The 24,010-nt window shown below is 38.2% G+C and overlaps 1 protein-coding gene across 10 annotated transcripts in view; it reads left to right on the top strand.

Moving 5' to 3' along the window:
- Nucleotides 1-24,010, top strand: part of ASH1L (ASH1 like histone lysine methyltransferase) — a 208,041-nt gene that overhangs the window by 119,504 nt on the left and 64,527 nt on the right. For all 10 annotated transcript variants that reach the window (XM_061183329.1, XM_061183334.1, XM_061183336.1 and 7 more), the window contains one exon: nucleotides 22,776-22,870. In XM_061183329.1, the coding sequence (XP_061039312.1) occupies nucleotides 22,776-22,870 (95 nt within the window). The remainder of the gene's footprint in view (nucleotides 1-22,775; nucleotides 22,871-24,010) is intronic.

A 24,010-nucleotide genomic window follows, 5' to 3' on the forward strand; every position in this document is an offset into this window, starting at 1 on the left:
TTTATCCTTTATCTTGTTGTTCTGGTATATCACATTGATTTTGCAGATGTTAGACCATCCTTGCATCACTGGAATAAATTCCACTTGATCATAAAGTACAATCCTTTTAATATATTGTTGAATTTAGTTTGCTAATGTTTTGTTGAGGATTGTTGCATGTGTTTTCGTCAAGGTTATTAGCCTGTAATTTTTTTTTCTTGTAGTGTTCTTATATTGTTTTGGTATCAGGGTGATGCTGACCTCATAAAATGCGTCAAGAAGTGTTTCCTTCTCTTCTATTTTTTGGAAGTGTTTGAGAAGGATTTATATTAATTCTTCTTTATTGTTTGGTAGAATTCACCAGTGAAGCCCTCTGTTCCTGGATTTTTGTTGTTGGGAGGTTTTGATTACTGATTCAATCTCCTTACTAGTTATCTGGCTGCTCAGATTTTCTATTTTTTTTCACAATTCAGTCTTGGTAGGTTGTACGTTTCTAGGAATTCATCCATTTCTTCTAGGTTGTCCAGTTTATTGGCATATAATTGTTTGCAGTAGTATCTTATGATCTTTTGTGTTTCTGAGGTATCAATTTTAATGTCTCCTCTTTCATTTCATTTTGTTTATTTGAGTCTTCTCTTTTTCTGGGTGAGTCTAGCTAAAGCTTTGTCTATTTTGTTTATATTTTCAAAAAAGCAGTTCTTAGTTTCATTGATCTTTTGTCTTTTTAGTCTCTATTTCATTTATTTCCACTCTGATCTTTGTTATTTCTTTCCTCCTTTGGCCTTAGTATGTTCCTTATCTGGTTCCTTGAGTTGTAAAGTTAGGTTGTTTATTTGAGATTTTTCTTGGTTTCTTAATTTATCACTATGAACTTCCCTCTTAGAACTTCTTTTGTGGCATCCCATAAGTTTTGGTATGTTGCATTTTCATTTGTTTCAAGATTTGTTTTATATCTGTTTTTCTTCATTGACCCTTTGGTTGTTGAGTAGCATTGTTGTTTAATCTCCACATATTTGTGAATTTTCTAGTTTCCTTCTTGTAATTAGCTTGTACTTTTATACTATTATGGTGGAGAAAATGCTTGATAAGACTTTAGTCTTCTTAAGTTGATTAAGATTCTTTTTTGTGACCTAACATATGATCTGTCCTGGAGAATGTTCCATGTGCACTTGAGAATACTATGTATTTTGTTTCTTTGGGATGGAATATTTTGTATATATCTGTTAAGTCCACCTCAGTGTGTTTAATTAGAAGCCTACCCCTTGAGGTCACAGCTACGAAGATAATAAGCTAATAAGCCTCTTTCATGGAAAGACTGGGCATTTCTGTCTGCTGCCTCTTCTCTGTGCCCTGAGGTGGGGGTGGGAGGTAGCTAGTTAAGAACTGTTTCTCTGTTTGTTACAGTGCTATGGGGCCTGTGATCCTAAGCCCCCGCTGCCCACCGGAGCCAGGTGATCAAGGGATGTCCCCAGGTTGGCAGCTGCAAAAACCAGGGCTCCAGACATGTGCACAAGCTCCTTTGTAGGCAATACCATTGACCTGGAGTGAGGCAGAGGGATAATACAGAGACCTGGAGGCTGGTAGGTGCAGAGGCTGGCATCTACCAGCCTCCGCAGTCTTTGGAGAATATCTTAGTCTGCCCCCCTAGATGTGTGTTATGTTAGATACCTGCCCCTCAGGTCAGAGATTTAAGATAATCAAATGGCCTCTTTCACAGAAAGACTGGGTGTGTTTCAGTCACCTCCCTCTGCACTGTGTGCTGGGAGGTTAGCCACAGTGAATTCATGCAAGCCCTTTCAGAACTGTTTCTCAGTTTGCTGTTGGAGTACCAGATGTGGGGTTCAAAGCTTTTGCTCCTCAGGGAGAAGCTTGGAGTTGTGAGTGCCCTCCTGATTGTGGATTGCTGTTCCATGGATGAGGTTTGCGGTGAGACTGTGATCTTGGCCTCTCCTAACCATTTCAATGTGGTTTTTTTCTTGTTAGCCCAATGTGTACGAGTCACTCAGCTACTTTTAGGGTTCTTTCAGAGGAAATTGTTCTGCAAGTAACTTGTAGGTTCACAGTGTCTCTGGGAGGAGGTGAGTTCAGGATCTTCCTTCATCTCCATCTTGAACCAAAAGCCTACATACATTGTTTATTTCTTTGTTTGTTTATTGTTGAACCTTTGAAATTCCCATTTTTCTCCAGCTCTGTTAGCTGAAAGAGCCTAGAAACAGTGATATCCCACCAGTCATGAGCACATTTAGTGTATAGAGTTTGGTTATTTTTATTTTTTATTTATTTATTTTCAAACATTTATTTTTTGTTGTTATTTATTTATTTTTTGGCTGCGTTGGGCTTCGTTGCAGTGCGCGGGCTTCCCACTGAGGTGGCTTCTCCTGTTGCGGAGCATGGACTCTAGGTGCACAGGCCCCAGTAGTTGCGGCACGCAGGCTCAGTAGTTGTGGCTTGCGGGCTCCAGAGCGCAGGCTCAGCAGTTGTGGAGCATGAGCTTAGTTACTCCGCGACATGTGGGATCTTCCTGAACCAGGGCTCAAACCCGTGTCCCCTGCATTAGCAGCAGGACTCTTAACCACTGCGCCACCAGGGAAGTCCCTAGAGTTTGGTTTTTAAATACCATTTCCCACTGAGAGGAACTAAAGCTCCTTGGAGAAATGGCTGATTCAGGGGTGGGTCAGGGAATGCACAAGATGAGCCTGAAACATCATGTTTATACCAATTTTGTTGCAAGTTAGTATGGAAAAAATGTTTGACTGAAATGAGAAATAGCCAAATTAACATGTATTCTGATTTTGTGATGTATACCATGCTAAGTTTCTTTTCCTCCTTGAATCCAAGTGAAAGAATTTACAAGAACAATATTTTATTTCTTAAAGATCACCTATAAATCCAGCTACTTTTTTTCTTCCCAACAACTCTGTAACATAGCACTCATTGCCTTTTAGTTCATAGTTCTCATATATGAGTGATTAGTTCATAGTTTCCATATGTCAGTGACTAGTAATATGGGTAGCTAAATTTGTGAATAGTATTATGACAAGCATAGCTTTTGATTTCTTAGCTCTCCAGTGTTTATATTTAGGAATTTGCAATAGATTTACCACGTTTAATCTTCGTCCAGTTTGTCTTTAATGAAAAGTCTACTCTGCTTGACTTTGTTTTGTGTTTTAATGTTTTAGTAATACTATCTTTAGCTAATGTAACAAAGATTGTAGAATCGTATTCAGAATTTTAGTGGCTGTCTATTCACTGAAAATACAGTGCAGGTTGCTAGGAAGGGCTTTCATTTCCTTTTGGAATTCCAGCTACACTGTGGAAGCTCCCTTTGTTACTAAAGTGACTTAAAACTTTAAGTGCATGTTCTAATCTGTGAGTTTGTTCCCAAGTTGTTTCTCAGCCATTTACTATGAACAATATCTACCTAATCCATTAACATGTAGAACTTGTTCTATGAGTCATTTCTATAATCAACCAACAACAACAACAACAACAAAACTAAGCTTAGGGCTTCCCTGGTGGCACAGTGGTTGAGAATCTGCCTGCTAATGCAGGGGACACGGGTTCGAGCCCTGGTCTGGGAAGATCCCACATGCCGCGGAGCAAATGGGCCCATGAGCCACAACTACTGAGCCTGCACGTCTGGAGCCTGTGCTCCGCAACAACAGAGGCCGCGATCGTGAGAGGCCCGCGCACCGTGATGAAGAGTGGCCCCCGCTCACTGCAACTAGAGAAAGCCCTCACACAGAAACAAAGACCCAACACGGCAAAAATAAATAAATAAATAAATTTATAAAGTTCCTACCAAAATTCTTAAAAAAAAAAAAAACAACAAAAAACAAACTAAGCTTATTGAACCTTATCTTTGTTAAAGGAAGACTAGAGACAAATATATATATTTATATAATTCCATTAAAAGTTTTGCAAGCAAATCCAGGCTTTAAAAGAAGTATTCTTGTGCCAGTACCATACTCTTTTGATGACTGTGGCTTTGTAGTATAGTCTGAAGTCAGGGAGCCTGATTTCTCTAGCTCCGTTATTCTTAAGATTGCTTTGGCTATTTGTGATCTTTTGTGTTTCCATACAAACTGTAAAATTTTCTGTTCTAATTCTGTGGAAAATGCCATTGGTAATTTGATAGAGATTGCATTGAATCTTGTAGATTGCTTTGGGTAGTGTAGTCATTTTCACAATATTGAGCCTTCCAATCCAAGAACATGGTCTATCTCTGTACCTGTTTGTGTCATCTTTTGTTTCTTTCATCAGTATATTATAGTTTTCTGAGTACAGGTCTTTTGCCTCCTTAGGTAGGTTTATCCCTAGGTATTTCATTCTTTTTTTTTAATAAATTTATTTATTTCTGGCTGCGTTAGGTCTTCGTTTTGCTGCACACTGGCTTTCTGTAGTTGCAGCTAGTAGGGGCTACTCTTCCTTGCGGTGTGTGGGCTTCTCATCACAGTGGCTTCTCTTGTTCTGTGCAGCACAGGCTCTAGGCGCGTGGGCTTCAATAGTTGTGGCTCGCAGGCTCAGTAGTTGTGGCATGCGGGCTCTAGAGCACAGGCTCAGTAGTTGTGGCACACGGGCTTAGTTGTTCCACAGCATGTGGGATCTTCTTGGACCAGGGCTCGAACCCGTGTCCCCTGTGTTGGCAGGCAGATTCTTAACCACTGCGCCACCAGGAAAGTCCCTATTTTATTCTTTTTGATGCGATGGTAAATGGGATTGTTTCCTTGATTTCTCTTTCTAATCTTTTGTTGTTAGCGTATAGGAATGCAGGAGAAAGCAAGCAATTACACTGTTGGTGGGAATGTAAACTGGTACAGCCACTATGGAGAACACTATGGAGTTTCCTTTAAAAACTAAAAATAGAACTGCCATATGATCCAGCAATCCCACTCCTGGGCATATATCCGGTGAAAACCATAATTCAAAAAGATACATGCGACGAAGTGGAACCAAGATGGCGCAGTAGAAGGACCTGCTCTCACTCCCTCTCGTGAGAACACCAGAATCACAATTAGCTGCTGGACAATCATCGACAGGAAGACACGGGAACTCACCAAAAAAGATACCCCACGTCCAAAGACAAAGGAGAAGCCACAATGAGATGGTAGGAGGGGCGCAATCACAGTAAAATCAAATCCCATAGCTGCTGAGTGGGTGACTCACAGACTGGAGAACACTTATACCACAGAAGTCCACCCACTGGAGTGAAGGTTCTGAGCCCCACGTCAGGCTTCCCAACCTGGGGGTCAGGCAACGGGAGGAGGAATTCCTAGAGAATCAGACTTTGAAGCCTAGTGGGATTTGATTGCAGGACTTCGACAGGACTGGGGGAAACAGAGACTCCACTCTTGCAGGACACACACAAAGTACTGTGTGCATCGGGACCCAGGGGAAGGAGCAGTGACCCCAGGGGAGACTGAACCAGACCTACCTGCTAGTGTTGGAGGGTCTCCTGCAGAGGCGGGGGGTGGCTGTGGCTCACCGTGGGGACAAGGACACTGGCAGCAGAAGTTCTGAGAAGTACTCCTTGGCGTGAGCCTTCCCAGAGTCTGTCATTAGCCCCACCAAAGAGCCCAGGTAGGCTCCAGTGTTGGGTTGCCTCAGGCCAAACAACCAACAGAGAGGGAACCCAGCCCCACCCATCAGTAGTCAAGTGGATTAAAGTTTTACTGAGCTCTGCCCACCAGAGCAACAGTCAGCTCTACCCACCACCAGTCCCTCCCATCAAGCCTCTTAGATAGCCTCATCCACCAGAGGGCAGACAGCAGAAGCAAGAAGAACTACAATCCTGCAGCCTGTGGGGAAAAAAACCACATTCACAGAAAGATAGACAAGATGAAAAGGCAGAGAGCTATGTACCAGATGAAGGAACAAGATAAAACCCCAGAAAAACAACTAAATGAAGTGGAGATAGGCAACCTTCCAGAAAAAGAATTCAGAATAATGATAGTGAAGATGATCCAGGACCTCAGAAAAAGAATGGAGGCAAAGATCAAGAAGATGCAAGAAATGTTTAACAAAGACCTAGAAGAATTAAAGGGCAAACAAACAGAGATGAACAATACAATAACTGAAATGAAAACTACACAAGAAGGAATCAATAGCAGAATAACTGAGGCAGAAGAACGGATAAGTGACCTGGAAGACAGAATGGTGGAATTCACTGCTGCGGAACAGAACAAAGAAAAAAGAATGAAAAGAAATGAAGACAGCCTAAGAGACCTCTTGGACGACATTAAATGCAATAACATTCGCATTATAGGGGTCCCAGAAGGAAAAGAGAGAGAGAAAGGACCTGAGAAAATATTTGAAGAGGTTATAGTCGAAAACTTCCCTAACATGGGAAAGGAAATAGCCACCCAAGTCCAGGAACCGCAGCGAGTCCCAGACAGGATAAACCGAAGGAGAAACACGCCGAGACACATTGTAATCAAATTGGCAAAAATTAAAAACAAAGAAAAATTATTGAAAGCAGCAAGGGAAAAACGACAAATAAGATACCAGGGAACTCCCATAAGGTTAACAGCTGATTTCTCTGCAGAAACTCTACAAGCCAGAAGGGAGTGGCATGATATACTTAAAGTGATGAAAGGGAAGAACCTACAACCAAGATTACTCTACCCGGCAAGGATCTCATTCAGATTCGATGGAGAAATCAAAAGCTTTACAGACAAGCAAAAGCTAAGAGAATTCAGCACCACCAAACCAGCTCTACAACAAATGCTAAAGGAACTTCTCTAAGTGGGAAACACAAGAGAAGAAAAGGACCTACAAAAACAAACCCAAAACAATTAAGAGAATGGTCATAGGAACATACATATCGATAATTACCTTAAATGTGAATGGATTAAATGCTCCAACCAAAAGACACAGGCTTACTGAATGGATACAAAAACAAGACCCATATATATGCTGTCTACAAGAGACCCACTTCAGACCTAGGGACACATACAGACTGAAAGTGAGGGGATGGAAAAAGATATTCCATGCAGATGGAAATCAAAAGAAAGCTGGAGTAGCAATACTCATATCAGATAAAATAGACTTTAAAATAAAGAATGTTACAAGAGACAAGGAAGGCCACTACATAATTATCAAGGGATCAATCCAAGAAGATATAACAATTATATATGCACCCAACATAGGAGCATCTGAATACATAAGGCAAGTGCTAACAGCTATAAAAGAGGAAATCGACAGTAACACAATAATAGTGGGGGGCTTTTAACACCTCACACAAATGGACAGATCATCCAAAATGAAAATAAATAAGGAAACAGAAGCTTTAAATGACACAGTAGACCACATAGATTTAATTGATATTTATAGGACATTCCATCCAAAAACAGCAGATTACACTTTCTTTTCAAGTGTGCACGGAACATTCTCCAGGATAGATCACATCTTGGGTCACAAATCAAGCCTCAGTAAATTTAAGAAAGTTGAAATCATATCAAGCATCTTTTCTGACCACAACGCTATGAGATTAGAAATGAATTACAGGGAAAAAAATGTAAAAAACACAGACACATGGAGGCTAAATAATATGCTACTAAATAACCAAGAGATCACTGAAGAAATCAAAGAAGAAGTCAAAAAATACCTAGAGACAAATGACAATGAAAGCACAACAATCCAAAACCTATGGGATGCAGCAAGAGCAGTTCTAAGAGGGAAGTTTATAGCTATACAAGCCTACCTCAAGAAACAAGAAAAATCTCAAGTAAACAATCTAGCCTTACACCTAAAGGAACTAGAGAAAGAAGAACAAATAAAACCCAAAGTTAGCAGAAGGAAAGAAATCATAAAGATCAGAGCAGAAATAAATGAAATAGAAACAAAGAAAACAATTGCAAAGATCAATAAAACTAAAAGCTGGTTCTTTGAGAAGATAAACAAAATTGATAAACCACTAGCCAGACTCATCAAGAAAAAGAGGGAGAGGACTCAAATCAATAAAATTAGAAATGAAAAAGGAGAAGTTACAACAGACACCGCAGAAATACAAAGCATCCTAAGAGACTACTACAAGCATCTCTATGCCAGTAAAATGGGCAACCTGGAAGAAATGGATAAATTCTTAGAAAGGTATAACCTTCCAAGACTGAGCCAGGAAGAAACAGAAAATATGAACAGACCAATCACAAGTAATGAAATTGAAACTGTGATTAAAAATCTTCCAACAAACAAAAGTCCAGGACCAGATGGCTTCACAGGTGAATTCTATCAAACATTTAGAGAAGAGCTAACACCCATCCTTCTCAAACTCTTCCAAAAAACTGCAGAGGAAGGAACACTCCCAAACTCATTCTGTGAGGCCACCATCATGCTGATACCAAAACCAGACAAAGATACTACAAAAAAAGAAAATTACAGACCAATATCACTGATGAATATAGATGCAAAAATTCTCAACAAAATACTAGCAAACAGAATCCAACAACACATTAAAAGGATCATACACCATGATCAAGTGGGATTTATCCCAGGGATGCAAGGATTCTTCAATATATGCAAATCAATCAATGTGATACACCATGTTAACAAACTGAAGAATAAAAACCATATGATCATCTCAATAGATGCAGAAAAAGCTTTTGACAAAATTCAACACCCATTTATGATAAAAACTTTCCAGAAAGTGGGCATAGAGGGAACCTACCTCAACATAATAAAGGCCATATACGACAAACCCACAGCAAACATCATTCTCAATGGTGAAAAACTGAAATCATTTCCTCTGAGATCAGGAACGAGACAAGGATGTCCACTCTCACCACTATCATTCAACATAGTTTTGGAAGTCCTAGCCACGGCAATCAGAGAAGAAAAAGAAATAAAAGGAACCAAATCAGAAAAGAAGAAGTAAAACTGTCACTGTTTGCAGATGACATGATACTATACATAGAGAATCCTAAACATGCCACCAGAAAACTACTAGAGCTAATCAATGAATTTGGTAAAGTTGCAGGGTACAAAATTAATGCACAGAAATCTCTTGCATTCCTATTCACTAATGATGAAAAATCTGAAAGAGAAACTAAGGAAACACTCCCATTTACCATTGCAACAAAAAGGATAAAATACCTAGGAATAAACCTACCTAGGGAGACAAAAGACCTGTATGCAGAAAACTATAAGACACTGATGAAAGAAATTAAAGATGATACCAACAGATGGAGAGATATACCATGTTCTTGGATTGGAAGAATCAATATTGTGAAAATGAGTATACTACACAAAGCAATCTACAGATTCAGTGCATTTCCTATCAAATTACCAATGGCTTTTTTTACGGAACTAGAACAAAAAATCTTAAAATTTGTATGGAGACACAAAAGACCCCGAATAGCCAAAGCAGTCTTGAGGGGAAAAAATGGAGCTGGAGGAATCAGACTCCCTGACTTCCGACTATACTATAAAGCTACATTAATCAAGACAATATGGTACTGGCACAAAAACAGAAACATAGATCAATGGAACAAGATAGAAAGCCCAGAGATAAACCCACGCACCTATGGTCAACTAATCTATGACAAAGGAGGCAAGGATATGCAATGGAGAAGAGACAGTCTCTTCAATAAGTGGTGCTGGGAAAACTGGACAGCTACATGTAAAAGAATGAAATTAGAACACTCCCTAACACCATACACAAAAGTAAACTCAAAATGGATTCGAGACCTAAATGTAAGACCAGACACTATAAAACTCTTAGAGGAAAACATAGGAAGAACACTCTTTGACATAAATCACAGCAAGATCTTTTTTGATCCACCTCCTAGAGTAATGGAAATAAAAACAAAAATAAACAAATGGGACCTAATGAAACTTCAGAGCTTTTGCACAGCAAAGGAAACCATAAACAAGACGAAAAGACAACCCTCAGAATGGGAGAAAATATTTGCAAACGAATCAACGGACAAAGGATTAATCTCCAAAATATATAAACAGCTCATGCAGCTCAATATTAAAGAAACAAACAACCCAATCCAAAAATGGGCAGAAGACCTAAATAGACATTTCTCCAAAGAAGACATACAGATGGCCAAGAAGCACATGCAAAGCTGCTCAACATCACTAATTATTAGAGAAATGCAAATCAAAAGTACAGTGAGGTATCACCTCACACTAGTTAGAATGGGCATCATCAGAAAATCTACAAACAACAAATGCTGGAGAGGGTGTGGAGGAAAGGGTACCCTCTTGCACTGTTGGTGGGAATGTAAATTGATACAGCCACTATGGAGAACAGTATGGAGGTTCCTTAAAAAACTAAAAATAGAATTACCATATGATCCAGCAATCCCACTACTGGGCATATACCCAGAGAAAACCATAATTCAAAAAGACACATGCACCCCAATGTTCATTGCAGCACAATTTACAATAGCCAGGTCATGGAAGCAACCTAAATGCCCATCGACAGATGAATGGATAAAGAAGTTGTGGTACATATATACAATGGCATATTACTCAGCCATAAAAAGGAACGAAATTGGGTCATTTGTTGAGACGTGGATGGATCTAGAGACTGTCATACAGAGTGAAGTAAGTCAGAAAGAGAAAAACAAATATCGTATATTAACGCATGTATGTGGAACCTAGAAAAATGGTACAGATGAGCCGGTTTGCAGGGCAGAAGTTGAGACACAGATGTAGAGAACAAATGTATGGACACCAAGGGGGGAAAGCCGCGGGGGGGGGGTGATGAATTGGGCGATTGGGATTGACAGGTATACACTAATGTGTATAAAATTGGTGACTAATAAGAACCTGCTGTATAAAAAAATAAATAAAATTCAAAAGTTAAAAAAAAAGAAAAAGAGAAGATACATGCACCCCAGTGTGCCTTGCAGCACTTTTTGCAACAGCCAGGACATGGAGGCAGCCTCAATGTCCATCAACAGAGGAATGGGTAAAGAAGATGTGACACATATATACAATGGAATATTACTCAGCCATAAAAAAGAATGAAACAATGACATTTTCAGCAACATGGATGGACCTAGAGATTGTCATACTAACTGAAGTAAGTTAGACAGAGAAAGACAATATCATATGATATCACTTATATGTGAAATCTAAAAAATGACTACAAATGAACTTATCTGCAAAACAGAAATAGAGTTACAGATGTAGAAAATAAACCTATGGCTACAGGGGGTTAAGGGAGGAGGGGGATAAATTGGAAGATTGGGATTGACACATACACACTACTATATGTAAAATAGATAACTAATAAGGACCTACTGTATAGCACAGAGAACTCTACTCAATACTATGTAATGACCTATATGGGAAAAGAATCTAACAAAGAGTGGATATATGTATATATATATAACAGATTCACTTTGCTGTACACCTGAAACTAACGCAACATTGTAAGTCAACTATACCCCAATAAAAAAAATTTTTTTAAGTATTCTTCATATGAAAAATGCAATAGGGTTTTCAGTGAAACCCATACACAAGAGTACTAAGTATACAGTTGTCTGTTCTTGGTGGGAAAATCTAGCAGTTTTCTCACATGATTATCATATTCACAGAGATCATAACATTACATCTCTTCAAACATAAGCATTGCAAAAATTAGGGGAACAGCTGTTACAGATTCAGTAACTTATCCAAAATGGCTGTTGTGCAAGGTATCAGTTTTACTTTCTCAGTTCCTCTTTGTAGTTAAGTCTCCACTCTAAGGTGGAGATTTTACCACATAAATTTTTTTTTAATTTTATAGAAATATAAACATTTGATTTACACAGTTGTGTTAATTTCTGCTGTATGCAAAGTGACTCAGTTATATATATACTTTTTCATATTCTTTTCCATTATGGTTTATCACAGCGTATTAAATATAGTTCCCTGTGCTATACAGTAGGACCTTGTTGTTTATCCATCCTATATATACTAGTTTGCATGTCCTAATCCCAAACTCTCAATCCTTCCCTCTCCAACCCCCACCCCCTTGGCAACCACAAGTCTGTTCTGTATGTCTGTGAGTCTGTTTCTGTTACTTAGATATGTTCATTTGTGTCATATTTTAGATTCCACATATAAGTTATTATCATATGGTATTTGTCTTTCTCTTTCTGACTCACTTAGTATGATAATCTCTAGTTGCATCCATGTTGCTGCAAATGGCATTATTTCATTCTTTTTTATGGCTGAGTAGTATTCCATTGTGTGTGTAGACAGATAGATAGATAGATAGATAGATAGATATACACACACACACACCCCACATCTTCTTTATCCATTCATCTGTCAGTGGACATTTAGGTTGTGGACCTTTAGGTTGTTTCCATGTCTTGGCTATTGTCAGTGGTGCTGCTATGAACATAGGGGGTGCATGTATCTTTTCGGATTATAGTTTTGTATGGATATATGCCCAGGAGTGGGATTGCTGGATCATGTGGCAACTCTGTTTTTAGTTTTTTAAGGAACCGCCATACTGTTTTCCATAATGGCTGCACCAGTTTACCTTCCCACCAACAGTGTAAGAGGGTTCCCTTTTCACCACACCCTCCCCAACATTTATTGTTTGTAGACTTTTTATTTATGGCCATTCTGACTGGTGTGAGGTGGTACCTCATTGTAGTTTTGATTTGCATTTCTCTAATAATTAGCGATGATAAGCATCTTTCATCTGCCTATTGGCCATGTGTATGTCTTCTTTGGAAAAATGTCTATTTGGGTCTTCTGCACATTTTTCAATTGGGTTGTTTGGTTTTTTGTTACTGAGTTGTATGAGCTGTTTGTATATTTTGGAAATTCTTGTATCCTGCCACCTTGCTGAATTCGTTTACCAGTTTTAGTAGTTTTTGTGTGGAGCCTCTAGGGTTTTCTTTTTTTGTTGTTAATATAAATTTATTTATTTATTTATTTATGTATTAGCTGCGTTGGGTCTTCATTGCTGTGTGCAGGCTTTCTCTAGTTGCGGCAAGCGGGGGCTACTCTTCGTTGCGGTGCGTGAGCTTCTCATTGCGGTAGCTTCTCTTGCTGCGGAGCATGGGCTCTAGGTGCGTGGGCTTCAGTAGTTGTGGCACACGGGCTCAGTAGTTGTGGCTCGCAGGCTCTAGAGCGCAGGCTCAGTAGTTGTGGCGCACGGGTTTAGTTGCTCCACGGCGTGTGGGATCTTCCCGGATCAGGGCTCGAATCCGTGTCCCCCGCGTTGGCAGGCAGATTCTTAACCACTGTGCCACCAGGGAAGTCCTAGGATTTTCTGTATATAGTACCATGTCATCTGCATCTAAGGACAATTTTACCAATTTGAATACCTTTTATTTCTTTTTCTTGTCTGATTGCTGTGGCTAAGACTTCCAATACTATGTTAAGAGAAGTGGTAAGAGTGGGCATCCTTGTCTTGTTACAGATTTTAGTGGGAAGCTTTCAGCTTTTCACTGTTGAGTATTATATTGACTCTGGGGTTGTCATAAATAGCTTTTATTATGTTGATATATTCCCTCTGTACCCAGTTTGGTAAGAGTTTTTATCATGAATGGGTGTTGAACTTTATTGAATGCTTTTTCTGCATCTGTTGAGTTGATCATGTTTTTATCTTTTCTTTTGTTGATGTGGTGTATCACATTGATTGATTTGAGTATGTTGAACGATTCTTGTGACTCTGGAATGAATCCAACTTGGTCATGGTGTATATCTCTTACCACATACATTTGTTTAGTGATTTCTGATTAAGTATCATTAATTTGATGTAAAATAAGGCCAATTTTATTTATATACATTGATATATACAGTATAATATTAATTAATATACAAAAATCTCCTTGTAATATGATTATAGCAACTAGAGCAACATGTTTCTAAGGGTTCAGAATCTGCTACTGGTTGGAAACTTCTATAAAAGTTTTAATTTACTTTTCTGTCAGAAGTATTTTATTGCCCTTTTCAACTCACCTACAAAGATGAGGAACCAAAAGCCTTCCAACTCTCCTCTATCAAATTTCACATGGGAGACCTATAACTGTAGGAAAATACTATTTTATTTTATTTTGTTTTATTTTATTTGGCTGCGCTGGGTCTTTGTTGCGGCGCTCGGACTTGTCTAGTTGTGGCACCCGGGCTGTCTAGTTGCGGCGTGCAGGCTCCAGAGTGCATGGGCTCAGTAGTTGTGGCGCAGGGCTCTCTAGGTGTGGCACGCAGGCTTAGTTGCCCCGCGGCAGGTGGGATCTTAGTTCCCCGACCAAAGATCAGACCCGTGTCTCCTGAATTGGAAGGCAGATTCTTAACCACTGGACCACCAGGGAAGTCCCTGTAGGAAAATCCTCTTACTCTAAAATCCCCATATTTGTCAGTGTTCCCGACCTGCCAAGAGTGATATTTCTTGCTCCCTTTAAATTATGGGATTCCATAAGCCATAGAATAAATAGCAGGCCAGTTTCCTAAGAGGACTGTATAGGTATCATTTACGCTTATGAAGCGTACATCTTGTCCTTATTAGTGATCTTGTCATATAAAATTAAATAAGATTCTTCATGGTTACAAATTTGGTTTATCCAATTATATATTATACTGAACCTACATAATTTAACTACATGGTCATAAAAAGTATAGAAACCGTTAGGTAATAGAAAATATATTTGTTGGTCTCTGCCCCCAGTTTCTGATACAGGACTCCTAAAATCCTTATAATTTCCTAAGGGATAGGAAAATTTAGGAGCGTTTCTAGTTCTAATATTTGTCTTTGACTCTATCCCTGACACAGAGCTCCTAAAACCCTTGTAAGTTCCTAAGTGATAAGAGCACTATGAGCATCCTTTTTTTTTCTAATAAGGCATCTCTGGGTGGGCTCCTGGATGGCCCTTGGTCATCAGAAAGTCCAAGCCATGATTAGAAGTTTGGAATTTTCAGCCCCATCCTGCCATCCTCCGGAAAAGGAAGAGGGCCTGGAAATTTGAGTTAATAATTGATCATGCCTATGTTAGAAAGCCTCTATAAAATCCCAGTAGTACAGAGTTCAGAGATCTTCCAGGTTGGTGAACAATTGGAGGTACAAGGAGAGTGACACACCCAGAGAGGTAATGGAAGCTCTACACCTCTTCCCACATACTTTGCCTATGCACCTCTTCCATCTGGATGTTCACCTGTATCCTTTATCATGTCCTTTAATAAGCTGGTAAACGTAAGTAAGTGTTTCCCTGAGTTCTGTGACTGGTGACCAGCTATAGCAAATTAATCAGACCTGAGAGAGGGGGTAATGGGGACCTCCAATTTGTAGGACATAAGTTGTGGGTAAACTGGGGACTCACTGTTTTCAGTTGATATCTCAGGTAGAGTGGAGGCAGTCTTGTGAGACTGAGGCCTTAACCTGTGGGATCTGACAGTGTCTCCAGATAGGCGGTGTTAGACTTGAGTTAAATTTTAGGACACCTAGCTGGTGTGAAGAGAATTGGTTGACGTAGTGAAAAACTTCCACACATTTTATGACCAGAAGTGTGAGAAGTCAAGTGTTATGTGTAAAAGTAAGGTGATACACAGGAAAGAAACTCACAGTAGGGAAGAACTGGGTGTTTCGCACATAGGAAGGAAAATGGGTTTTTCGAAATGGGAGCATAAAAAGCAGTTTACATTATATGTACACAGGCATACCTCAGAGATACTGCAGGTTCAGTACCAGACCACTGCAATAAAGTGAATATTGCAAGAAAGGGAGTCACACGGAGGTCTTGGTTTCCCAGCGCATGTGAAAGATATATTTATACTATACTGTAGTCTATTAAGTGTGCAATAGCATTATGTCTAAAAAAAAATGTACATACCTTAATTAAAAAATACTTTATTGCCAGAAAGTACTAACCGTCATCTGAATCTTCAGCGAGTTGTAATCTTTTTGCTGATGGAGGAGGGCCTTGCCTCAGTGTTGATGGCTGCTGACTGATCAGGGTGGTGGTTGCTGAAGGCTGGGGTGGCTGAGGCAGTTTCTCAAGACAAAGCAGCAGTTCAGTTTGCTGCATCTTTGATTCTTCCTTTCATGAATGATTTCTCTGCAGCATGCAGTACTCTTTTTTTTCTCTCTCTCTCTCATGCAATGCTCTTTGATAGCATTTTACCCACAGAACTTCTTTCAAAATTGGAGTCAATCCTCTCAAACCCTGTCACTGCCTTAGCAACTAAGTTTATGTAATATTCTAAATCTTTTGTTGCCATTTCAACAAAATCTTCACAGCATCTTCACCAGGAGTAGATTCCATCTCAAGAAGCCACTTTCTTTGCTCATCCATACAAAGCAACTCCTCATCCGTGAAAATTTTACCACGAGAGTGCAGCAGTTCAGTCTCACCTTCAGGCTCCCCTTCTATTTCTAGTTCTCTTGCTATTTCCACCACATCTGCAGTTACTTTCTACACTGAAGTCTTGAACCCCTCAAAGTCACCCATGAGGGTTGGAAACGACCTCCAAACTCCTGTTAATGTTGATATTTTGACCTCCTCCCGTGAACCACGAATGTTCTTAATGGCATCTAGAATCTTTTCCAGAAGGTTTTCAATTTCCTTTGCCCAGATCCATCAGAGGAATCATCATCTGTGGCATCTGTAGCCTTATGAAATGTATTTCTTAAATAATAAGACTTGAATGTGGAAATTACTCCTTGATCCATGGGCTGCAGAGTGGATGTAGTGCTAGCAGGCATGAAAACATTAATCTCGTTGTACATCTCCATCAGAGCTCTTGGATGACCAGGTGCATTGTCGATGAGCAGTAACAATTTGACAGGAATCTTTTTTCCTGAGCAGTAGGTCTCAACAGTGGGCTTTGTCAACAGATGTGCTGTCGTCCAGGCTTTGTTGTTCCATTTGAAAGAGCAGAGGCAGAGTAGATTTAGCATAATTCGAAAGGACCCTAGGATTTTTGGAATGGTAAATGAGCATTGGCTTCAACTTAAAGTCACCGGCTGCATTAGCCCCTAACAAGAGAGAGTCAGCCTGTCCTTTGAACCTTTGAGCCAGGCACTGACTTCTTCTCTCTAGCTATGAAGTCCTAAGATGGCATCTTCTTCCAGTGTAAGGCTGTTTCATCTACATTGAAAATCTGTTGTTTAGTGTAGCCACCTTCATTAATGATCTTAGCTGGATCTTCTGGATAACTTGCTGTAGCTTGTACGTCAGCACTCGCTGCTTCACCTTGTACTTCGATGTTAAACCTCATGAACCAACCTCTGCTAGCTTCAAATTTTTCTTCTGCAACTTCTTCACATCTCTCAGCCTTCATAGAACTGAAGAGAGTTAGGGCCTTGCTCTGGATTAGACTTTGGCTTATGGGAATGTTGTGGCTGGTTTGACCTTCTATCCAGACCACTCAAACTTTCTCCATGTCAACAATAGGGCTGTTTTACTTTCTTATCATTTGTGTGTTCACTGGAGTAGCACTTTTAATTTCCTTCAAGAACTTTTCATTCACAGCTTGGCTAACTGTTTGGCGCAAGAGGTCTGGCTTTCGGCCTGTCTCGGCTTAAGGCGTTGCCTTCCTCACTAAGCTTAATCATTTCTAGCTTTTGATTTCAAGTGAGAGACGTGCGACTCTTCCTTTCACTTGAACTCTTAGAGGCCACTGTAGGGTTATTAGTTGGCCTAATTTCAATATTGCTGTGTCTCAGGGGATAGGGAGGCCTGAGGAAAGGGAGAGAGACGGGTTTGAGGTGGGGGGGTGGGAGACGGGGGCAGCGGGGTTTGGCTAGCTGGTAGAGCAGTCAGAGCACATACAACATTTATTAAGTTCACCGTCTTATATGGGCATGGTTTGAGCCTCCCCAAAACAATTACAAGAGTAACATCAATGATCACTGATCACAGATCACCCTAACAAATAAAATAATAATGAAAAAGTTTGAAATATTGTGAGAATTACCAACATGTGATACAGAGACATGAAGTGAGGGAATGCCCTTGGAAAAATGGCACTGTAGACTTGCTCCAAGCGGGGATGCCACAAAACTTTCAATTTGTAAAAAAAAAAAAAACACAGTACCTGCAAAGTAAAATAAGGTAAGGTGTGACTGTATATATAATATTGTGAACAGTTTTTTAGGTTAGACCAATCAGCATGTATCTTTTTTTTAAAAACAGAAATTTTATTAAGTTCTCCTGTAAGCTTATAATTTATATTAAGAACATTTACAGAATTTTTTTTTCTTAATTTAAGGCTTTGGAACAATATACCAGTTAAAAAATATTTAATTCCAGTTTGTACAGCGATCACCTAATAACTTCAGGGTAATATAGAAAGATTAAGAAGAAAGAAAAGGTCTTTATTATACACTCATTAAAATATAATATTTACTACAGTTAAATCAGTTTTATAGTCCTAGGTAATTCTTATTTTGCTGATTTGAGTTAAACAGTCTGCTTCACAAAATCATTTGTTTCCTGGCTAAAAGTTTCCTGGAAATTCTAGCTCTCTCCCTCTTTACAGTCTAACAAGTATCTGTTTAAGGTGATGCTATCAGTTAGTACAGGGAAATCTGTACCCATAATCTTATTGCCACTAGTATCATTAGTCAAAAATAACTGAGATAGTCATTTACTGAGGGTTTTTTGATGTTTCTTCCAGCAGTCTTAGTCATAAAGATTTAACCAAAAATTGCTCAGAGAATGAAAACATTATAGAAAGGTAAGACACTGACAATTCTCCATACTCTTCTAATGCATCCAATAAAATGTATGTTATGATTGTCACTAACTGACAAGGATTTCAAACCTAGGGGGAAAAAAAAAGTTCTTGATAAAGAGGATAAAGTTTTTGACAGTTACGGTTCCAATCAAGTATAGGAACATTAGTGTACTTTTCTCCAGTCTTAAAAGTACACAGTGGGACTTCCCTGGTGACACAGTGGTTAAGAATCCGCCTGCCAGTGCAGGGGACATGGGTTCGAGCCTTGGTCCAAGAAGATCCCACATGCCGCGGAGCAACTAAGCCCGTGTGCCACAACTACTGAGCCTGCGCTCTAGGGCCCGTGAGCCACAACTACTGAGCCGATGTGCCATAACTACTGAAGCCCGCGCGCCTAGAGCCCGTGCTCCGCAACAAGAGAAGCCACTGCAGTGAGAAGCCCGCACACCGCACAGAAGAGTAGCCCCTGCTTTCCACAACTAGAGAAAAGCCCGTGCACAGCAGCAAAGACCCAACGCAGCCAAAAATAAAATAATAAAATAAATAAAAAAATTTTAAAAACAGCATTCACTTTATTTAAAAAAAAAAATGTCAGAGACTTCCCTGATGGTCCAGTGGTTAAGATTCCACGCTGCCACTGCAGGGGGTGAAGGTTCTATCCCTGGTCAGGGAAGTTCTGCAAGCCACACAGTGTGGCAAAAAAAAAAATTAAATTAAGTGTGGGAATAAGTCCTTGGTGTGAATTACCAGCTGTCTGGGAAACTTCTAAGATAGTTTGAGTATAAAAGACATCTTAATAGTTTTATTATTTTGAGTTTTGGGCCTAGATTAGAGTTGACAAGATTTGAAAATAAGATGATAAATACCTAAAGCCAAGAAATGACTGTAGACAATATTTAAGATAAACATAATAGCATTAATTGCATAATAGCAATTAATGATTATTAGGAACACTAACTTTTTATATTTTTCCTTAAATAATCATATATTTTTCTCCCATATGATGGTGGATTTGCCTGTTTTAATTAGATATCCTCCCATCCCAATGATAAATTATTAAAACTAATAATCTACCAAAGAGAGAGAAAGTTGGCCACAAATACTGAATTGGTTACATTTATAAATAGAACATTGTGAAAGGCAGACTAACTTCTTTTGACAATAAAGGCAAAAGAGTTATTTTCATTTACACACTTATACATACTACTAGTAGTCTCATTTTTGCAACTTCAGCCATAGGCCAGAGTAAACACCTGTCACAGCAACTTTTTTTTTTTTTTTTTTTTTTTTTTTTTTTTACTGTCCAGCCTACTGTAAGTTACGGCAGTTTTGTATCTGAAATGGCTACTCTTCATTCCTACAGGTATAAAGATTTTCTCCTGTGATTTGAACTGATAGTGGCACACAAATGAATACCCAGAAAATGCCAGGAATGTTCAGAATCTCCAAGACAAACTGACAGAGGCAACCAAATTCTCTCTCAATATACCACTCCTCAGAGCTCACACAGAATGGAGTATTTAAAACAATGAGAGAGCTTTCCATGTTGTTGTAACCAACAGGGAAATAAATGGTTATGTCTAAATTAGAACCAAAGTCAGACTTGGCTAAGAACTAGGAAAACAGTTTCTCACATGATTATCATACCCATAATGATATCATGCATCTTAGGTATCAGCACTGCAAAATCAAAGATAAATTTGAGTTTTTTAGGGAATCAGTCGGTAATTGATAGGATATATTCAAGGTTTCATTTATTTGAGGGCGTAAAACTATGCAGGTGACCCTGAATTTTTTTGTGGTTTTGCTTGTCTGTTCACTTCAGGGTGCCAGGTATTTTCTTTCGTGACTACTGCCCCCTATATGCTTGCTTACCCTGTTGGCACCAGGGTAAAATACCAGTTTTGCTTCCATTCCTTTGTTCGCTAAATGAAAACTTTTATGTTATTTCTCTAAGTAGTTTGGATGTGTCTTGAATCTAGTAAGGTGTAGACCAAATTTTCTTTCATGCCGAGTGCTTGGTTCTAGACACAGTTGTTTTCTTGATCTATTTGACTTTGATGATGAAGAAATATAGTTTTTGGTTGGTTAAAAAATTCATCTTTGTGTTCACAATCATTTTGGGGGGCCACTTTTTTAAAATGAGAAAAGTGGTCTTTAGATATAAGTAGAACAGTCTAGCATCTTTCCTTTCCTTCTTTGTAACTGTCCCCCAAACTACTTACCACTGCCTTTAAACTTTCACATGACTTAGTTTCTAACTTTACCTGGACTGCTTCAGCCTCCTTTCATTTCTTCTAATTCTCCAATCTCATTTACACTTTCATCTTATACCAGCTATTTCCTCTGCCTGATCTTCCTCCATTTCCCAGATCCTCTCCTGAGTATCAGTAACATTTACATTTTAGCTTAATGTCACTTCCTTAGAAAAGCCTTCCCAAATTACTTGCTATTCATCACATTTTAATTATTTGCCTAGCATTTATTATTTTCTGGGGTTTTTTTTTTTCATTTTCTTAGTTTTTCTTATTTCCTTATTGTATGTCTACCCAAGTAAACTGTCTTTTTCTCTACTGTTTCTTAGTACTTGGAACAGGGCCTGGACTTAATGAGTGCTCAGTAATTGTTGAATAAATAAATGAATGATCCACTAGAAAGAACCAGTCTTCAAATAAGAATTAAAGGTTCTACAAATAACTTACTTCTTTGGGTCTCAATTTTCTCATCTGCAAATAACTTACTTCTTTGGGTCTCAATTTTCTCATCTGCAAAGTGTGTATTAACATACCTACTTGTTACAAGATACAATAGACTAGACTTGTTTTTGAAAGGCAGTATGTCATAATTCATGAAAGAAATATATCCACCTTGCTTTATTTACTGGAACTTTAAGCCAAAATAAAATCAGAGTCGACTGAATGAGGCTCTCCTCTTTTTCTCATTTCCTTTTTCCTCCCTTCTTTTTTCCCCTTCCTTTTATGTATCTGTGAAATCTCTTCAGGTTTTGATCTCATAACAAACATTAGGAACACAGACCCAGTAAGATGAGTGGAAGAGGTAAAAGCTGATGGGACATGGTGGAATAAAATAAAATGAATAGTAGATGAATGGGAGTTTAGCAAGAAACTAAGGTTTTCATCTTGAATCTCCTTGCCAGCTACAAAAATTAAAGCAAGTCAGTTAGCCTTGTAGAGCATCAGTTTTCAAATCTGTAAACTAGAGTTAACATTTCTTACCTACTTCACGGGATTGACATAAATGATAATATGTGAAAGTACTTTATAAACTATAAATCATTAACCAAATATAAGGCAGTCATTATGATCAGCTCTGAAATTTAGGTTCCTTCTGCAAAACTGTTGGAGAATGCTAGTGCATTGGAGATGCATTGGAGAATGCATCTTATGTATAATTCCTAAAAGGCAATTCCAGAAATTCAGATTTTAAAAATATATGAAAATACTTAGTATCCCTCCCCCCCAAAAAAATGGGTTTAAGATTTAAGCCACTGTTAAAACAAATACTCTTTTTTTCCCCAATTCACAATTTTATTTACAAACCAGATATGTATGTAAGTCAACTATTTTTGATATGTAGAACAAGTCACACAAAATAGTTCATACACATAAACCATTTGTTATTGTTAATTTTCTTTGTCCCTTTTTGTGAGAGTCACATGAAATGACTAGTTTGGAATCAGAATTATAGAAAAATAACATACTTTTAAACATACTTTTAAATAGCATACTTTTAAGTATAGTGTAGTAGCTACACTTTTAAAAAATTATCACTCTAAATTGTGAATTTGGAATTTTGCTACTTTATGAAATCTTATCTATAGCTCAATTGGATTACATAAACATTTTTTAATTAATTAAAGCCCCCCAGTATTTTTGCATAAATTACTGTGAAGCCAAGTTCATTTCTTATTATATTTATAAAGGTGATTTTTAACTCAAAATAGTATCACATTTTGTTAAATTGAGTATAATTAACCTGCAACACTATGTTAGTTCCAGAGGTACAACATAGTGATTCGATATTTCTATACATTACAAAATGATCACCAGTAAAACAAATATTCAATAGAGTGATTTTTTTTTTTTCTATTTTACCACAAAAGGAAATTTCATTGCCTCTCACTGTTTTCCGTTCTTTTCTAATCACAGCCCAAAGAGCCGATTGATCCAATTAAAGAAAGAGAAGCTGGAATACACTCCGGGAGAGCATGAATATGGATTATTCCCAGCCCCCATTCATGTCGGTGAGTACTCAGTATACACAGTATATTACTGAGAAGAAATGGTATTTCTTGAGTTTGGGTGAAATGTCTTTGTGTTCTTATTATTTCTACATCTCCAGTGGGGTCAAGTCTTTACCATTTAATTATAGTTACTCTGAAGTAAACTAAAGTAAATTATAGTTATAATTATAATAAATAAATTATATAAATTTATTATAATAATAAATATATAATATTTATATATAATATATATATATATTAAATATATATATTTATATATTATATATATATATAAATATATAATAAATATATAATAATAAAATAAATTATAGTTACTCTGAAGTAAAACCCTTTTGCCGTCTAGGGGTCAAATGACGTAAATCTTATTCACCGGAGTTTCAATAAACAACACTATATCTGTAACATTTGATTCTCTAAGTAAGTCATCTAGGAAAACCCAACTATTCATTACTTCAGTTTCAAATGTTTTCTGTGTTCAAAGGGAGATGATTTGTGGATATGTAATAATCAAAGGAAAAGGGCCCACTGCTTTTTCTGATGGTTTATATGCTTGAAAATTGATCAAGATTTATCTCTCTATTTATTTTTGGAGAAAATTCTAGTCTTTGTTTAGCATTTCAATAATAATACCTTCCAGGATCATACTGTTGAGCTTATCAGATAAGTAAAGTGTACCTAGAAGGCATCCTGGATTTCCTGGATTGGCCTCATCCAGTCCATCTCCAAGTTCTGTTATTTTCATCCTTGAAATATATCCTACTTCTCTTCAAATCCCATTGCCATTATTCAAGTCCATGCCACTATTATCTTTTGCTCAGGCCATTGCGATAGCCTTCTAACAGATCTGTCCACTTCCATTCTTCCTCCCTTCCAATCTACTCTCCACACAGTAAAAAGGGAAATGATTTTATAACTTAAACTAAATCGTACTTAAAACCTTTCAGTGGCTCACCATTAAACTATAAACTCCTTACCCCAACTCTTGGGAATGATCTGGTTCCTGACTACCTCATTTTTCTGCCTCTGTTGTTTCCCATATTTCCCTTAATCACTGTATTGTGTGTCATGCTGGCCTTCTTTCAGAGTCTAGACCATACCAAACTCTTTCCAACCAAAAGATCATTATGCTTATTATTACCA

The sequence above is a fragment of the Eubalaena glacialis genome, chromosome 3 (genome assembly GCF_028564815.1).
Source record: "Eubalaena glacialis isolate mEubGla1 chromosome 3, mEubGla1.1.hap2.+ XY, whole genome shotgun sequence".
NCBI lineage: Eukaryota > Metazoa > Chordata > Mammalia > Artiodactyla > Balaenidae > Eubalaena > Eubalaena glacialis.